The sequence below is a fragment of the Megascapheus bottae genome, chromosome 13, assembly GCF_031878675.1.
Source record: "Megascapheus bottae isolate mThoBot1 chromosome 13, mThoBot2.hap1, whole genome shotgun sequence".
Classification (NCBI taxonomy): domain Eukaryota; kingdom Metazoa; phylum Chordata; class Mammalia; order Rodentia; family Geomyidae; genus Megascapheus; species Megascapheus bottae.
In genome coordinates this window covers 33,956,518-33,971,753 of record NC_143521.1, presented here as the reverse complement: position 1 = coordinate 33,971,753, position 15,236 = coordinate 33,956,518, and the positions used below count along the sequence as shown (strand labels likewise).

At 35.8% G+C, this 15,236-nt stretch overlaps 1 protein-coding gene and 1 pseudogene across 1 annotated transcript in view; both read right to left on the bottom strand.

Annotated features, from left to right (window-relative positions):
• Positions 1-1,652: 1,652 nt before the first annotated feature.
• Positions 1,653-15,236, bottom strand: part of Cox7b2 (cytochrome c oxidase subunit 7B2) — a 105,314-nt gene continuing 91,730 nt past the window's right edge. The window contains exon 5 of the mRNA XM_090344078.1: positions 1,653-2,066. Coding sequence (XP_090200204.1) covers positions 1,767-2,066 — 300 coding nt within the window. The 3' untranslated portion in view covers positions 1,653-1,766. The remainder of the gene's footprint in view (positions 2,067-15,236) is intronic.
• On the bottom strand, positions 12,683-13,239 carry LOC150055802 (DNA replication complex GINS protein PSF2 pseudogene; annotated as a pseudogene).

The window sequence follows — 15,236 nt, the reverse complement described above, 5'->3', positions numbered from 1 at the left end:
GGATCCTTCTTTGTCACCCTGCACCAGGATTAACTCCAAATAGATCAAAGACCTCGAGGTAAAAGCAAATACAATGAAAACTTTACAAGAAGGAGTAGGAGATACACTAGGTCTCCTTGGCACAGGTTGAAACTTTCATAATAATGACCCAGAAACACAACAAATCAGAGAAAGTCTGGATAAGTGGGACTGCATTAAACTGCAAAGGTCATAGCCAGCAAATTAACTAGAAAGCCTACAGAGTGGGAGAAGATCTTCACTAACCAGACAACAGACAAAGGCCTCATATCAAAAATATATCAACAGCTCAAAAAATTGAATCACTCCAAAACTAATCTGCAAAGAAACAAATATCCCATTAAAAGAAGGGCTAAAGACTTAAAGAGAGTCTTCTCTGAAGAAGAAACAAAAATGGCCTATAGACACATGAAGAAATGCTCAACATCTCTGGTCATAAAAGAAATGCAAATCAAAACAACTCTAAGATTCCACCTCACTCCAGTTAGAATGGCCAGGATCAGGAAAACTAATAACAACAGATGCTGGAGGGGATGTGGCCAGGAGGGATCACTACTACACTGTTGGTGGGAGTGCAAACTCCTTCAACCACTATGGAAAGCAGTATGGCAGTTCCTCAAAAGACTAAACATAGAGCTCCCCTATGACCCAGCAATTTCACTACTAGGCATTTACCCAATTGTCCAGAAACAAGGACATACTAAATCCACTAGCACAACGATGTTTGTTGCAGCACTATTTACCATAGCAAAGATATGGAACCAACCCAGATGTCACTCAATTGATGAGTGGATCAACAAGATGTGGTATTTGTACACAATGGAATTCTATGCTGCTGTCAGAAAGAATGACATGGCCCCATTTGTTAGGAAATGGAAAGACTTAGAAGAGATCATATTAAGTGAAGTAAGCCAGTCTCAAAGGAACATAGGCTCAATGGTTTCCCTCATTTGTCATAATCAGTAGAAACCTTGGGCTCTCCTGGCAGAGATTTGCAATAGAGCAAAACCTAGATACATAAGACCATATAGGATGATGCTAAATGAAAGGACCTCCAGGATATAGAAACATAAGCCATTTAATGAGTGATTGTTGTCCTTAATGTACTATGTTATCTCTCATCTTTGATGTCCCTTGGTTATCTCATATTGTTACAATATTTCACTTTGTTATCTGATATATTGGATATATTTGTATTTGGTTATTTGCAACTGGATAGGGATGGGGGAAAGCAAGATGAGGGGTGGGGGTGGAGGGAGGGAAATGGGGACCAAAACATGAGAAAGGGTATCAGTGTATGTGAATTAATGCACCTCCTATCTGGCAAATATAATGTAACCCTTCTTTTAATTACAATAAAAATATATGAAAAAAAAAGAATGGCCTATAGACACATGAAGAAATGCTTGACATCTCTGGCCATAAAAGAAATGCAAATAATTATTATTTTAAAAAGAGATTCTGTTAAACAAGTTCATAAAGTATATGTGTATGTCCATGGAAGCATATGTCATTAAACCAGAACATGTATTATTAATTCCATTTTCAAACATGATATTCATAATTGATGTAACTGAAATATACTACTACTGTCTTTATTGCTTCCATGCACTAAAATAACTATTTGCAACAAATTTTCAAAATTGAAATGAACTTTATTTCTTCAATTCTTCTATATTTTAATTAACAAGAAAATGCTTACATACCAAGTTGGTTTTAAGTCAATTCTATGTTAGAGTAACTAACAATTAAATTTGTTTCCACTCTTTGGGGGTAACTCTGCCGATGGGAGTCACGTTCCATTTTACTCCCATCTGTGTAATATAAATTAACCATGCAACAACACAGAAAGAGGCTCCACCAGCTAGCAGTGCATTGCCGTAATTGTCATGAAAATCTGATGAGTGCTTTACATGGCTTGATCTTGCCACAATTTGCTGAAAGCCTCGAATCTTGAGATTATTTAGTATATTTCTGGCCAAGTGAAACATTGTTCTGAGTTGACCGTATTTGATTTCAGCTGCTGGTCTGTCTTGTTGAAGAGCAATCTGGAAAAATCAAAGAAACAAACAAGGGAAATTAGATTTAGTTTCTTCTTTGACTGTTTTCCCACCTCTCAGATTATGTTTGTTTTTATTCAGGTTATTATAACATTTATTCTTTTAGAAATAACAAATGATAACTGCTTTACCTAAAATCTTTTCTAAAATGATGACTAAATCTTATTTAGAGTTACTTTGGTCAACATATATGCACATATATATATGTATATGCAACAAACATTATTTTCTTTGTAATCTATTATCTGTCAATAGGTCCAAATTTTTAGCATATTTAAATTAACTACATTAATGTATACTTAAATTGGGAGCATAGATGATTTATAATGGAAATTATAATATTATAGTCAATATGTTAAAGAAAGATCAAATAATGAATATAGAGTACTCTCATGTCCTTTCTCTCTCCTCTCCCACGTTCTTCCCTCTCTCTCAATATCTCTCTCTCTCTCTCGCTCTCTCTCTCTCTCTCCTCCCCATACAAAAAATCAAGACACATAGTAGGAAGTCACATATTTTGTATCAATTGTAAGCACTACATCAATAGGAAAACAATACTCATTTTTGATGTTCTTAATTTTTTCTCATAATTTTTGTTTGCTTATCTTTTTCATATTGTATATTTTTTCATATATTTTTATTGTCATTAATAGAAGGGATATATTATATTCACCAGATAGAAGGTGCATTGGTTCATAGACATTGATACCCTTTCTCATGTCTTGGTCCCCATTTCCCTCCCCCCACCCCCACTCCTCATCTTGTTTCCCCCCTTCCCTCTCTCAGATTATTAACAAGACATATGAATCTTGTTATTATCATGAGGTCGGGACATAAATTTCACATTGCCACTCATTAGTTACATGAACATGAATGTTTATTTACCACTTTGCCTCAATTTTCTCAGTATCGAGTGGACAATCATGTCCAACACCCAGGAATTTATTATGTTAATGCCAAACAAATAAGTAAATCTACAGTATTAGCGTTTCCATTCATCAGACGTACACAATGGTTTACTCTGTAGGTAGACTTCAAAAATGGCTAGCTTTTCCCAAATTTCTCACTAGTCTAATGAGGTACTTCCTTCATATCTCCTTAAAAATTCACATTTCTGTAAGAATTACAGGGCAACCATGGAGTAAGTCACACCTCTTCTCTTTCCTCCTGTTTTCTCTTTTCTTTTGAACCCCCTTTCCTTATTTCTCATCTCTACTTGCAAAACATACCTTTCTCCTTCACACAGGAAACATTCTACTTACTTTTGATTTTTTCATTTTATTTTTTATTTCCAAGGTAATGTATAAAGTGGTAAAGTTACACATTCACCAGATAGTAGGTGCATTGCTTCTTACACACTGATATCCCTTGTTATGTTTTTGTCCCCATTGCCCTCCACCCAGCCCCTCCCAATCATCTTGTTTTACCCCCCTTTCCTATTTCAAATACACAATATGAGATTAACCAAAAGGCAACAAAGGAGAAGAGAAATAACATTGTATATTAAGAACAACAATCACTCAAGATAAAGCTAGCGATCCTTTCATTTAGTCTCATCCTATATGACCTTATGAATCTAGGTTTTGAATGGTAGAGCACTCTACCACTAAGCTATACTCATAGCCCTAAAATGAAATTTTAAAAAACGAAAAAAAAACATGGCTACAAATCACCATTTCTTTCTTTTTCCCAGCCAAGTTTTTTTTCTTTTTTTAAAAAATTTTATTTTAGGGTGGGGGGTGTAGCTATTAGTTTTAGCTTTTAGATCTACCACTCTGCTCTACCACCAGTGCAATACAGCAGTCCCTCAAAAGACTAAACATAGAGCAAACCTATGACTCAACAATCTCATTCCTGAGCATTTACCCAAATATCCCAAAACAAGGCTATACTAAACCTACCATTATAACCATGCATGTTCATTCCAGCATTATTCATCACAGATAAGATAAGGAACAAAACCTCAGTAGATGAATGGATCAAGAAGATGTGGTACTTATACACAATGGAATTCTATGCTGCCATGAGAAAGAATGACATTGCCCTATTTGTAAGGAAATGGAAAGACTTGGAAAAAATCATATTAAGTAAAGCCAGACCCAAAGAATCATAGTCTCCATATTTTTTTCTCACTTGTAACAATTAGTATATATCTAGGACTTTCCTAGCAGAGGATCATATCTCAAAAGCCATATAGAATGAAGCTAAGTGAAAGGAACTCTACGATATTGAAACAAGAGGCTTATCTTTGTGATTGTTGTTTTTCATGTACTACGTGAAGCTATTTCTTTTTTTTTTTTTTTTTGGCCAGTCCTGGGTTTGAGCTCAGGGCCTGAGCACTGTCCTTGGACTTTCTCAAGGCTAGAGCTCTATTACTTGAGCCTCAGCACCACTTCCGGCTTTTTTCTATGTATGTGGTACCGAGGAATCGAACCCGGGTCTTCGTGCATGCTAGGCAAGCACTTTAGCCACTAGGCCAATCTCCCGGCCCGTGAAGCTATTTCTTTTCTCCTCTTTTCCCCTTGTGGTTTATCTCATGCTGTTACTGTATTGAAATGTGGTACCTGGTATATTAAATATATGTTTGTTTATTTGAAAAAGGGATGGCAAGAGAAGAACAAAATCAGTAGGAGGGGGTGGGGAAAGGGAAAGTAGGAGAAAAACATGGGAAGGAGTGACAATGTTCAAGAAGTAATGTACCCACTACCTGATGATAACCCCTCTGTACATCACCCCAACAATAAAATAAAATTAAAATAATATGTTAAGGCCCAGAGTGTGGCCTAGTGGTAGAGTGCTTGGTAGAGTGGTATGTTTCTTAAGACAACATACATAGAAATGGCTGGAAGTGGTGCTGTGGCTCAAGGTTAGAGTGCTAGCCTTGAGAAAGCCCAAGGACAATGCCCAGTCCCTGAGTTCAAGCCCCAGGACTGGCAAAAAAAAGAAAAAATTATTTTATTTTCACAGTGATGTATAGAGCAGTTACAGTTATATTCATAAGGTAGTGAGTACATTACTTGTTGAATATTGTTACCCCTTCCCATGCCTTCCTCCCACTTTCCCTCCCTCATCTCTGTGCCCTCCCAAGTTGTAAAGTTCATTGTATTTCCAGCATACTGTTTTTGTGAATATTGCTGTTACATTGGAACCAATAACAACAGGAGAGAAACCATAAAGGCGGGAAAAAAAGAAAAAAGAAATATCTTCAGTGTTCATTAAAAACGACAACCACAAAGATAAACCTCTTGTTTCTATATCCGCCAGTTCATTTCGTTCAGCATCATTCTATGTGGCCATATGTACGTAGCTTTTCAGCTACTGTAATCCTTTAGTAGGGAAATCCTAGGTGTATACTAATTATTAAAAATGAGAGTAACCATGGAGCATATATTCCTTTGGGTCTGGCTTACTTAATATGATTTTTTTCCAAGTCTTTTCATTTCCTTACGAATGGGGTGATGTCATTCTTTCTAATGGCAGCATATCAGGATGGTGCATTCAGTGCAATTGATGGACCTACATCAACATTAATATCACTCAAATTAGTAGTTTACATTAGAGTTCACTCTTAACACTGTATACTAACTAGGTTGGTTTTGACAAATGTGCAATGGCATGTACTCTCTATTACAGTATCATACAGAAAGTTTTAGTAACCTAAAAATAATTTTCTGTGTATTGAGGAACAGCAAGGGGCACAGAGCTTCCTGTGGGATTGGAGTAAAGAGGTGTCAATGTTCGAGAAGTAATATACCCACTACCTGGCGAATGTAATTGTAACCCTGCTATACATTGTTACCCTGACACTAAAATACAATTTAAAAGAAAAAGAATTCTCTGGATTCTGCCTATTCATCCTTTGTTGTTCAATTTACCTTTTTTAATTTTTTTGCCAGTCCTGGGCTTGACCTCAGGGGCTGAACACTGTCCTTGGACTTTCTCAAGGCTAGAGCTCTACCACTTGAGCCTTGGCTTTTTTTCTATGTATGTTGTACCAAGGAATGGAACCCAGGTCTTCATTCATGCTAGACAAGCACTCTACCACTAGGCGAAACTCCTGGCCTCTCAATTTACCTTTTTATTTACTCTGATATCTCCCTTTAATCCAGAGTTGGATTCTAAATTATGTGTAGCCTTTCCAGACTGGTTTGTTTTATTTAGTAATATATACTTTAAGTGTTTTTCATATCTTTTTAGGTCTTCCTAGCCATTTCGTTTTAGCATTGAATAATATTCCATTGCCTAGATATATTCATTTATCCATTCTCTAATTGAAGAATCAAAAATCTTGTTCATTTTCAAGGATGGACAATTATGAATGAGATACTCTAGATATTTGTATGCATATTTTCATAAGAGTGTAAGTTTTTAACTAACTGGAGTAATATTAAGGAGTATGACTGCTAGCTAATAGTCACAATATACAATATTTAGCTTGTAAGAAACTCCCTAATAATCAGACCAGCTGTACTATTTTTTATTCACACCATTAACAAATGAGGAAACAGATCCGGCCAGTTTTAAGATCATTCAGCATAAGTGTTAGTGTTTGGACTTCAATCATTCTAATACATATATAGGTTATTCCATTTCCAATTCTCCAATTGATATATGTAGGGTTGAGCATTTTTTAAAATGTTCATTTACTACTTATATCTTCACGTCATTTATCCATTTTACAGCAGGTAGTTGATTTTCTTATTGTTTTGTTTAAAATTACTCTGTTCATTCTGAACACCATTCTATTATCAACTATGACTTCCATAAAATGTTTTGTCCTAGATTTTAGCTTGCATTGTCACTCAAAAAATTGTCTGTTATACTAAATCCACTAGCACAATGATGTTCATTGCAGCACTGTTTACCATAGCAAAGATATGGAACCAACCCAGATGCCCCTCAGTTGATGAGTGGATCCACAAGATGTGGTATTTATACACAATGGAATTCTATGCTGCTGTCAGAAAGAATGACATCACCCCATTTGTAAGGAAATGGAAAGACTTAGAAAAAAATCATATGTGAAGTAAGCCAGACCCCAAGGAACATAGGCTCAATGGTTTCCCTCAGTTGTCATAATCAGTAGAAACCTTACAATAGATCAAAACCTAGATACATAAGGCCATATAGGATGAGGCTAAATGAAAGGACCTCCATGATATAGAAACAAAAGCCATATAATGACCTTAATATTGTCCTTAATCTACTATATTATCTCTCATCTCTTTTACTATCCCTTGGTTATCTCATATTGTTACAATATTTCACCTTGTTATCTGTTATATTTTATATATGCTTAATTGGGTATTTGGAGTAGGATAGGGAAGGGGGGAAATCAAGATGAGTGGGGGGTGGGGAGGGAAGAGGGAAGGGAAATGGGGACCATGACACGAAAAAGGGTATCAATATTTGTGAAATAATGTACTTTCTATCTGGTGAATATAATGTAACCCTTCTATTAATTACAATAAAAAATAGGAAAAAACCAATGATGAGATATATACTCTCTAGATATGTTTTATAATATAGATTAATATGTATCTATGACATATAAACACTCAGCTTAATTTTAATTATGTTCTAAAATCTATGTGCTAGTGACTGCATATAGAGATTCCTTTCTTGAATACTTGTTTGTTAAACATGACATTTGAAATATGATGTAAAAATCAGTGTTAATACAATCTTAAAAAATGAAAAAAATTGTTATTCCTCTTCTTATAAAGTACAAGTTTTCCAAAGAGAGGGATAGAAATGTTCTTAAGAGATAAACTGACACAAAAGTTGGAAAAGAACCTTTTGAACCTGGACATCAGTTGCATCATAAGAAGCTAAAATAAATACCAAGAAAAGGTGAAAAATAACAAAATCAGCAGGGTGTTGGTGGCTGACACCTATAATCCTAGGTGTCACGATTTGAAACCAGCTCAGGAAGAAAAGTCAATAAGAATCTTTTCTCCAATTAACCACCAAAAAAGCCAAAAGTAGAGCTGTGGCTCAAGTGGTAGAGTACCACCCTTGAGAACAAAAGTTCAAAAATAGCACCCAAGCCCAGAGTTCAAGCCCTAGGATAGACAGAAAAGGAGGGAAAATCACTGAGATCCTATGTACATTTTATAGTAGCTCTAATGATTTTGTTTCTTAGTAATGAAAAGTAAAATCTAGCAACAAAAACACACTGGAGAATTGTTCATTTCTCTCCCTCTGTTTAAGCTATCAAACAGTATTTATTATTTAGCAATGAAATTTCTTAACTGTGGCCCAATGTAGGCAACCTGGATATAAAAAGGCTGTTCACTGAGAACAGCCAACCCCAAACACATTATTCACAACATAGAAGACATGGCCCTGCAATTCTTTATTTCCTATCATAAGTGGCAAAACAAATTGTGTTCTAAAGTTCAACTATTCAAAATTGTTTCATAGTAATAACAAACCTCTACACCAAAAAGCATCCAAATTTCACTGCAGGTGAAATGTGTCAGTGTATGACAGGTGCAGGCCTAATTCAATACAAGAGCACCTAGGTATCATCTGCTTCTGACTTTGGAAAGCACACAATCAGAGCATAACTTATGATAACTAGCATCTCTAGTGGGCTGCTGCCTTATAACGAATTGATCCATTACTTAGACACTATAATTTATTTCCAGTGACAGTAATTATACCCTTTAGTATCTTAGTTCCTTGTTTTACTACTCACATATCTGTGAAGCCTTTGTTTTCCATCTACACTAAACTTACTTTCTTTTTTTTCCATTAGACTTTCTTATAATAGTGTCTGTGGTTACGAATTTTCCTTTAAAAAATCCTATTGTACATAGTTAACATTTAATCTGATAATGAAATTCTGTAGTCTTCCCATTCATTTTATTTATTTTTTCTTTCTTGATGACACAAGCAACCTCTTTTACTTGTCTTTGGTTCTACTTCATATCTTCATTTATGTAACAAATGTAAAACCTAAGAACTCACTAATTAGAGGAATTCTTTATATCGTTAAACTGCATATGACATATTTCTACAATAAATTCTATGTTATCAGTGAATCGTAAGACTGTTACCTAAAGAACTAAAACCACATGAAAGCACAAAATGGGGAAAACCCAATAATATAATTCAAGTAAAAGAAATACTTGTAAGGTAGATGTTTTCTGATGCATACAGACATTAAAAAGATGGCAGAAAACAGATTTCTCTAGGTAGTAAGAACAAAGTAAAGATTCTCTCATGATTGTGGCAATAAAATAAAATGTTCTGAATAAATATAAAGAATTTAAGGAAATGAATTATTCTATGAGAATACAAAGAGATAACTGATGGTGTTAGCTACTTTATATAGCTTTATATACTTTATGTAGAAGTTCAGTTCAGATTACAGTAACTTAATAATGTACAAGTTCAGTTAAGATGGAAGTAACAATACTGTACCATAAACGTAATGAGACTTTACTAATAATTTCACAACAATAAAGGCCATACAAACAAAGTAATTATATAAGAAAAAGGTAACATTCATTTAGCCTATTCCTATGGGATAAATTGTGACAGGATTTACACATCTAGTGATTATCCTTATTTTACACACATGAAAGAATAAAAAAAAGGAAAATGATAAGACAAGATATAATCACAAGTCCTCTGTTTTTAAGCCCAATGGATGTTTTTCAATTGTACTGTTTCTTCTTAAAGTCATTAAACTCTGCGCACTGAAAAACAAAGAACAAGGCAGACATACAAAAAGAAAAAAAACAACGTGGTTACTAGAGATGCTACTTCCATATACCTGCTCCCAACTTATGATCCACCTAATAAAGAAGCTGACATAGTGCAGGAAAGGAGACTGACTAGAGATAAGCACAAAGTACTTTCAATCCAGGTAAGAGAGCAATTTTCTGTCTGGATTTTAGAAATTGTTTGGGATTGGTACCTATACTTGACACTAAAAATATGATTTAGAAATAAAAGAAAAACTAAAATCTAGGAAGAAATTATAGATGAAGCAGCAAAAATGCAGAGGTCTGAAATACCATGGTGATGGGGCAATCTGATGATCTCAGTAAAGCAAGGTAATCAGAATTGAAGCAGCAAATGCCCAGCAGCTGAGCCCAAAGAGAAAAGAAGTTCTAGAAAACTGAGGATTTATAAATCTTGCTAGATTCAATCATACAGGTCTTGGCTTCTTTACTGGAAGAAAAATAGTGCTAATGTTGGTGAGAATTATTAACACTGAAATTTTAGGTTTATGATAATATGAAAATACGAGCAAACAGCTCAGTAGCTCAGTGGTGATGATGAATGCCCATAATCCTAGCTGCTCAGGAGACTGCAATCTGAGAATTGCAGTTTAAAGCCATCCCAGGCAGAAAAGCCTGTGAGACTTTTATCTACAATTAACTGCAAAAAATCTGGCAGCAGAGCATTGACTGAAGTGGTAGAGTGGTGCCAGCCTTGAGCACAAAAGCTCAGGGACAGCACACAGGCCCAGACTCCAAGCCCAGGACCTAAAAACGAAAACAAAACAGTAACAAAAAGACAGGAAAATAACATTAGAACTAAACAATGTAGTTTCTCAGATTCTAGTGCTTCTGTTTGTCCTTATTTTGCATTTCTGCCGTACTGCTGTATAAAAATTTTATGTCCAGAATTACTCCACAATAAAGTTTGATATTTAAATAATGTGCTCATAGGCTAGACCCATTGGTCTAGGGAAGGGGGTTGGTAGATAATGCTACTTCTACCACTCAAAATTTCCTATTCCAACCATTTTCTGATTAAACCAGACTTTTGTTTTCCCTCATCTATAACAGTGTTTCTCAAACTTCAGTTTTATACAGATGAGACACTTTTATATTATTTTCTTCAACACAATGGTTATTTAAGTTCTAAGAAAATACATCTTGATGTCCTGAAATATTTAAAATGTACTGCAATATAATTTAGCGGGATTATTAAAATCTATTTGGACCTCTTTTTTCACAAGAAAGTAAAAATGGAATTTTAAAACTGAATTTTTCTCAAACCTGTCAGATCCTAGGAATCCCCTATAATTCTCATTATAAAATGAAAATTTCTTGGATCCATGTCAATGTATTTGTAAAAGAATATTTCGTGGAATAGCTCAAGAATCTAAACATCTGAACATTCTCAAGAAAGTCTTTTTTAAGACATGTTTATGAAATACATAGTCATAAGCTCCAATGCTAAAACATTCCAAAAAGTACATCATTTTAGGAAAGCCACTCATTGTTTTAGGCCACTGAAGGAGTACAGTAGTAATGAAATTAACCACCATAGTATTTTAGAAAGCAGGATTTGAGTAACCTGAAAAAATGATAGAGACGTCTCCCGGGAACAAGTTAGTCAACATTTGGAAGCATTTTAAAATATCAAAAGCCCTAGTAAAACTGCTGTTCTGTTGTATAGTAGATGATATATTGTCAAAGCTGAGGCTCCTAGACAACATTATTCAAATGTAGCAATTTCTACCTGCTTTTTTTATTCCGCTTTTTGCAGCTACAGATTATCAATGCAAAAGAAAAAATAAAAAGGCAATGTTCTTGAAATGAAAATACATGTTATACAGCTTTCAGTGCCTTCAGTTCATTTATGGATTTACCAGAAGAGTCTGCTGCTCTGTGAGTGGTGAGTGTACCCAGTGAAAATTGTCTTCAAAGCTGACTACTTAAGCTTCAGCTTTTTCACCAGTACTGGTGGAAGTTCTGAACAATGGCTCAATTTTATATGTAATGGTATCTTCTCCTGAGTCACTGAATCCAAATATCCACTTGAGTAACTCTATGACTTGTCACTTCATTAAACCAAAAAGTTACATAAGTAAATGCTACCCAAGTAAGCAGAATGTAGATTATAGACATCAATTTGTAAAGCCAAGTAAAAGAAACTACATAATATACAAAGAACTTGTGAGTTAATCTTCTCTAATAGCAAATGTTGTCTAAACAGTAAAGAGCTATAAGACAGATGTATTTCTTGCTTATCTTCCCGCAGTCAAAATCAAAAGGACTAAGATATTTCTACAATGTATGGAAAAATAAAAGTATTATATAATAATTTGAGAATAATTACAGTAATACTCAAGTTCTTTTATGGGCTTGATCATGTTAGTGTAGGTCATTCATTAAGTATCTTTTTTTTCAAATAAGCCGGTTTTTATTAGATATGCAGGAATAAGGTCAACAGTCACCTGCGGCTCCACCAGCCATCCTATGTAAGCAGCCTGAACATCCAAGCTTAGCCTACCAAATGAAGAGCAAGAAGGCTGGACAAGGGCTCTGGGGCTCATCACTCCTGCTCTTTTGCTCCTGAACTCGGTGTATATGACACCCAGGAGACCTTAATCCTGAACCCCAAAATGACCTAGGGACTGAACACTCAGGAGCTGAGTTGGAGGACTAATCACAAACCAATATTAAAAACCCATTCCTTGTACCATTACATGCTCTTCCCACATTCAGAGCTATTTCTACTGGCTCTCTAGCATCACAAAAAGAAATCTCCAGAACTCCAGAAGCGCAAGTACCTCTCCCGTGTCCAGAGCACTTGTATATCATCCAGCAAGTCTGCCAGCAAGTGCCAGGCTTCTAGAAGTCCTGAGACTGGGCACTCTTGGGAAGCTGCAGGTTTGTGCGGAGCTTGTACCTGTGGTTGAGCACTTGTGTGAGGAAGGCCCCCGCTCATGTTGATCTCCAGCAAGGTCAGGTTGTCCAGCTTGGCATGAGCCTCCTGCGGCTGCACAAAGCTGTCAGCAGAAACACGGAGCTTGGCCATGTGCGTGTCCCACAGATCCTTGATGAGGGTCCGGATGGCATCTGCTTTGGGGATGTTGTCTGAAGCGTGATTCAACAGGAGCTTGGTGAGCTCCATGTAGTATGGGCTGGGCACAGGGGTAAACATTTCCTCCTTTTGTTCATGATCCCTCAGCTTCTCCAGCTGCTCAACTTCCATCCAGGAGGGAGGTAGCACGAGCATTTCTGCCTCTGCTTCAGGTTGACAGCCAGCCACAGCGGTACGTCCATGGGAAGGCGGGGTTAAACGGTCCCAGGTCCTCCCCAATGAGGTAGATCTTGTCCAAACTGAAATTAGGGATGATGGTAACCAACTCTTTCTGGGCCAGGAACTCCACTTCGGCTGTGTCCATGGCGGCCTCTAAGGCCGGCAGGGAACTCTTTAAATAATTTTTTATTGTGGTTAATAGAAGGGTTACATTACATTTACCAGATAGAAGGTGCATAACTTCACAAACATTGATACCCTTTCTCATAACATGGTCCCCATTAATCACAAAGGTATTTAATTGTTTTTTTTTTATGATTTCCCAAACAAGCTTTAATAAATCTGATCTCTGTGCTATTTAACCATTGTATGACAGTGCAAACAAAGATATTGGCCTTTGTGAATTGGTATATTACAAATCAACACACTTAAACATTTTTACATAATTACCCAAAACTTCAAGCTATACTGAGTTACAAAGGTATTTAATTGTATTCATTCTTCTTTACTGATAACCAAACAGAGGTAAAAGAGGAACAAAAATTGAGAATTTTTCTTCCTGTCACCCTGCAAGTGACTTGCATGACTTCAATTATTTTCCTTTTGATTTCCTGTTAGACATTACACAGCTCAATAATATTTACTCCAAAGAAATATCCTGGTCCTGAAAAATCACAAATCAACAAATGGTGCATCTTAAGCTCTTGGAAAAAGAAAAACAAACCAACCCCAATCTCAGTAGAAGGAAGAAAATTAGTAAAATAAAAGCAGAATTAAATGGAGTCCAAAAAAAGACTATTGAAAAAAAATCAACAAAACAAAGAGCAGTTCTTTGAAAAAATTAACAAAATTGAGAGACCCTTAGCAAATCTTACCAAAAAAGGAAGGGAGCACACGCAAACAAAATCAGGGATGAGAATGGAAATACCACGACAAAAGTTACCAAGACCAGAATATGATAAGGCAATACTTTTCAAAGTTTACGCCAACAAATTTCAGAATCTAGAAGAGATGGACAAATTTCTAGCTAATATTAACATATCCAATCTGAACCAAAGAAACCAAACCCAACTAAACAGATCTATTTCAAGCACTGAAATAGAAATGGCAATAAGAGACCTCCCTTCTAAGAAAAGCCCAGTACCTGATGGATTCAAAACTGAATTCTACAAGGTCTTCAAAGCAGAGCTCACACCAATACTCCTCAAGCTCTTCAATGAAATTGAAAGGCTCTTTGCCAAACTCATTCTACGAGGCCACCAAAACCTTCATCCCCAAACCAGAGAGACTCACCAAAGAAATATAACTATAGACCCATTTTGTCGATGAATATTGATGCAAAACTGCTTAACAAAATACTGGCTAACTGTCTTCAGCAAACCATCAAAAAAATTATACACTATGATCAAACAGGATTCATCACAGGGATGCAGAGCTAGTTCAAGACACTCAAGTCAATTAATTTATTACATCAACAGGAGCAAGAACAAGAATCAAATGATTGTATTAATAGATGCAGAAAGTCATTTGATGAGATCCAACACCCCTTTATACTAAATGCTGTGGAGAAAATAGGAATGCATGGAATATTTCTCAGTATAATAAAGGTTGTATATGACAAACGCACACTTAGCATTATACATAATGGCAAAAAGCTCAAGCCATATCTTTGCTATGGTAAACAGTGCTGCAATGAACATTGTTGTGCTGGTGGATTTAGTATGTTCATTGTTCATTGCAGCACTGTTTACCATAGCAAAGATATGGAACCAACCTAGATGTCCCTCAGTTGATGAGTGAATCAACAAGATGTGGTATTTGTACACAATGGAATTCTATGCTGCTGTCAGAAAGAATGACATTGCCCCATTTGTTAGGAAATGGAAAGACTTAGAAAAGATTATGTTAAGTGAAGTAAGCCAGACTCAAAGGAACTTAGGCTCAATGATTTCCCTCATTTGTCATAATCAGTAGAAACCTTGGGATCTCCTAGCAGAGATTTGCAATAGAGCAAAACCTTGATACAAAAGGCCATATAGTAGGACGCTGAATGAAAGGATCTCTAGGATATAGAAACATAAGCCATATAATGAATGATTGTTGTTCTTAAGGTACTATATTATCTCTCATCTCGTTTGCGGT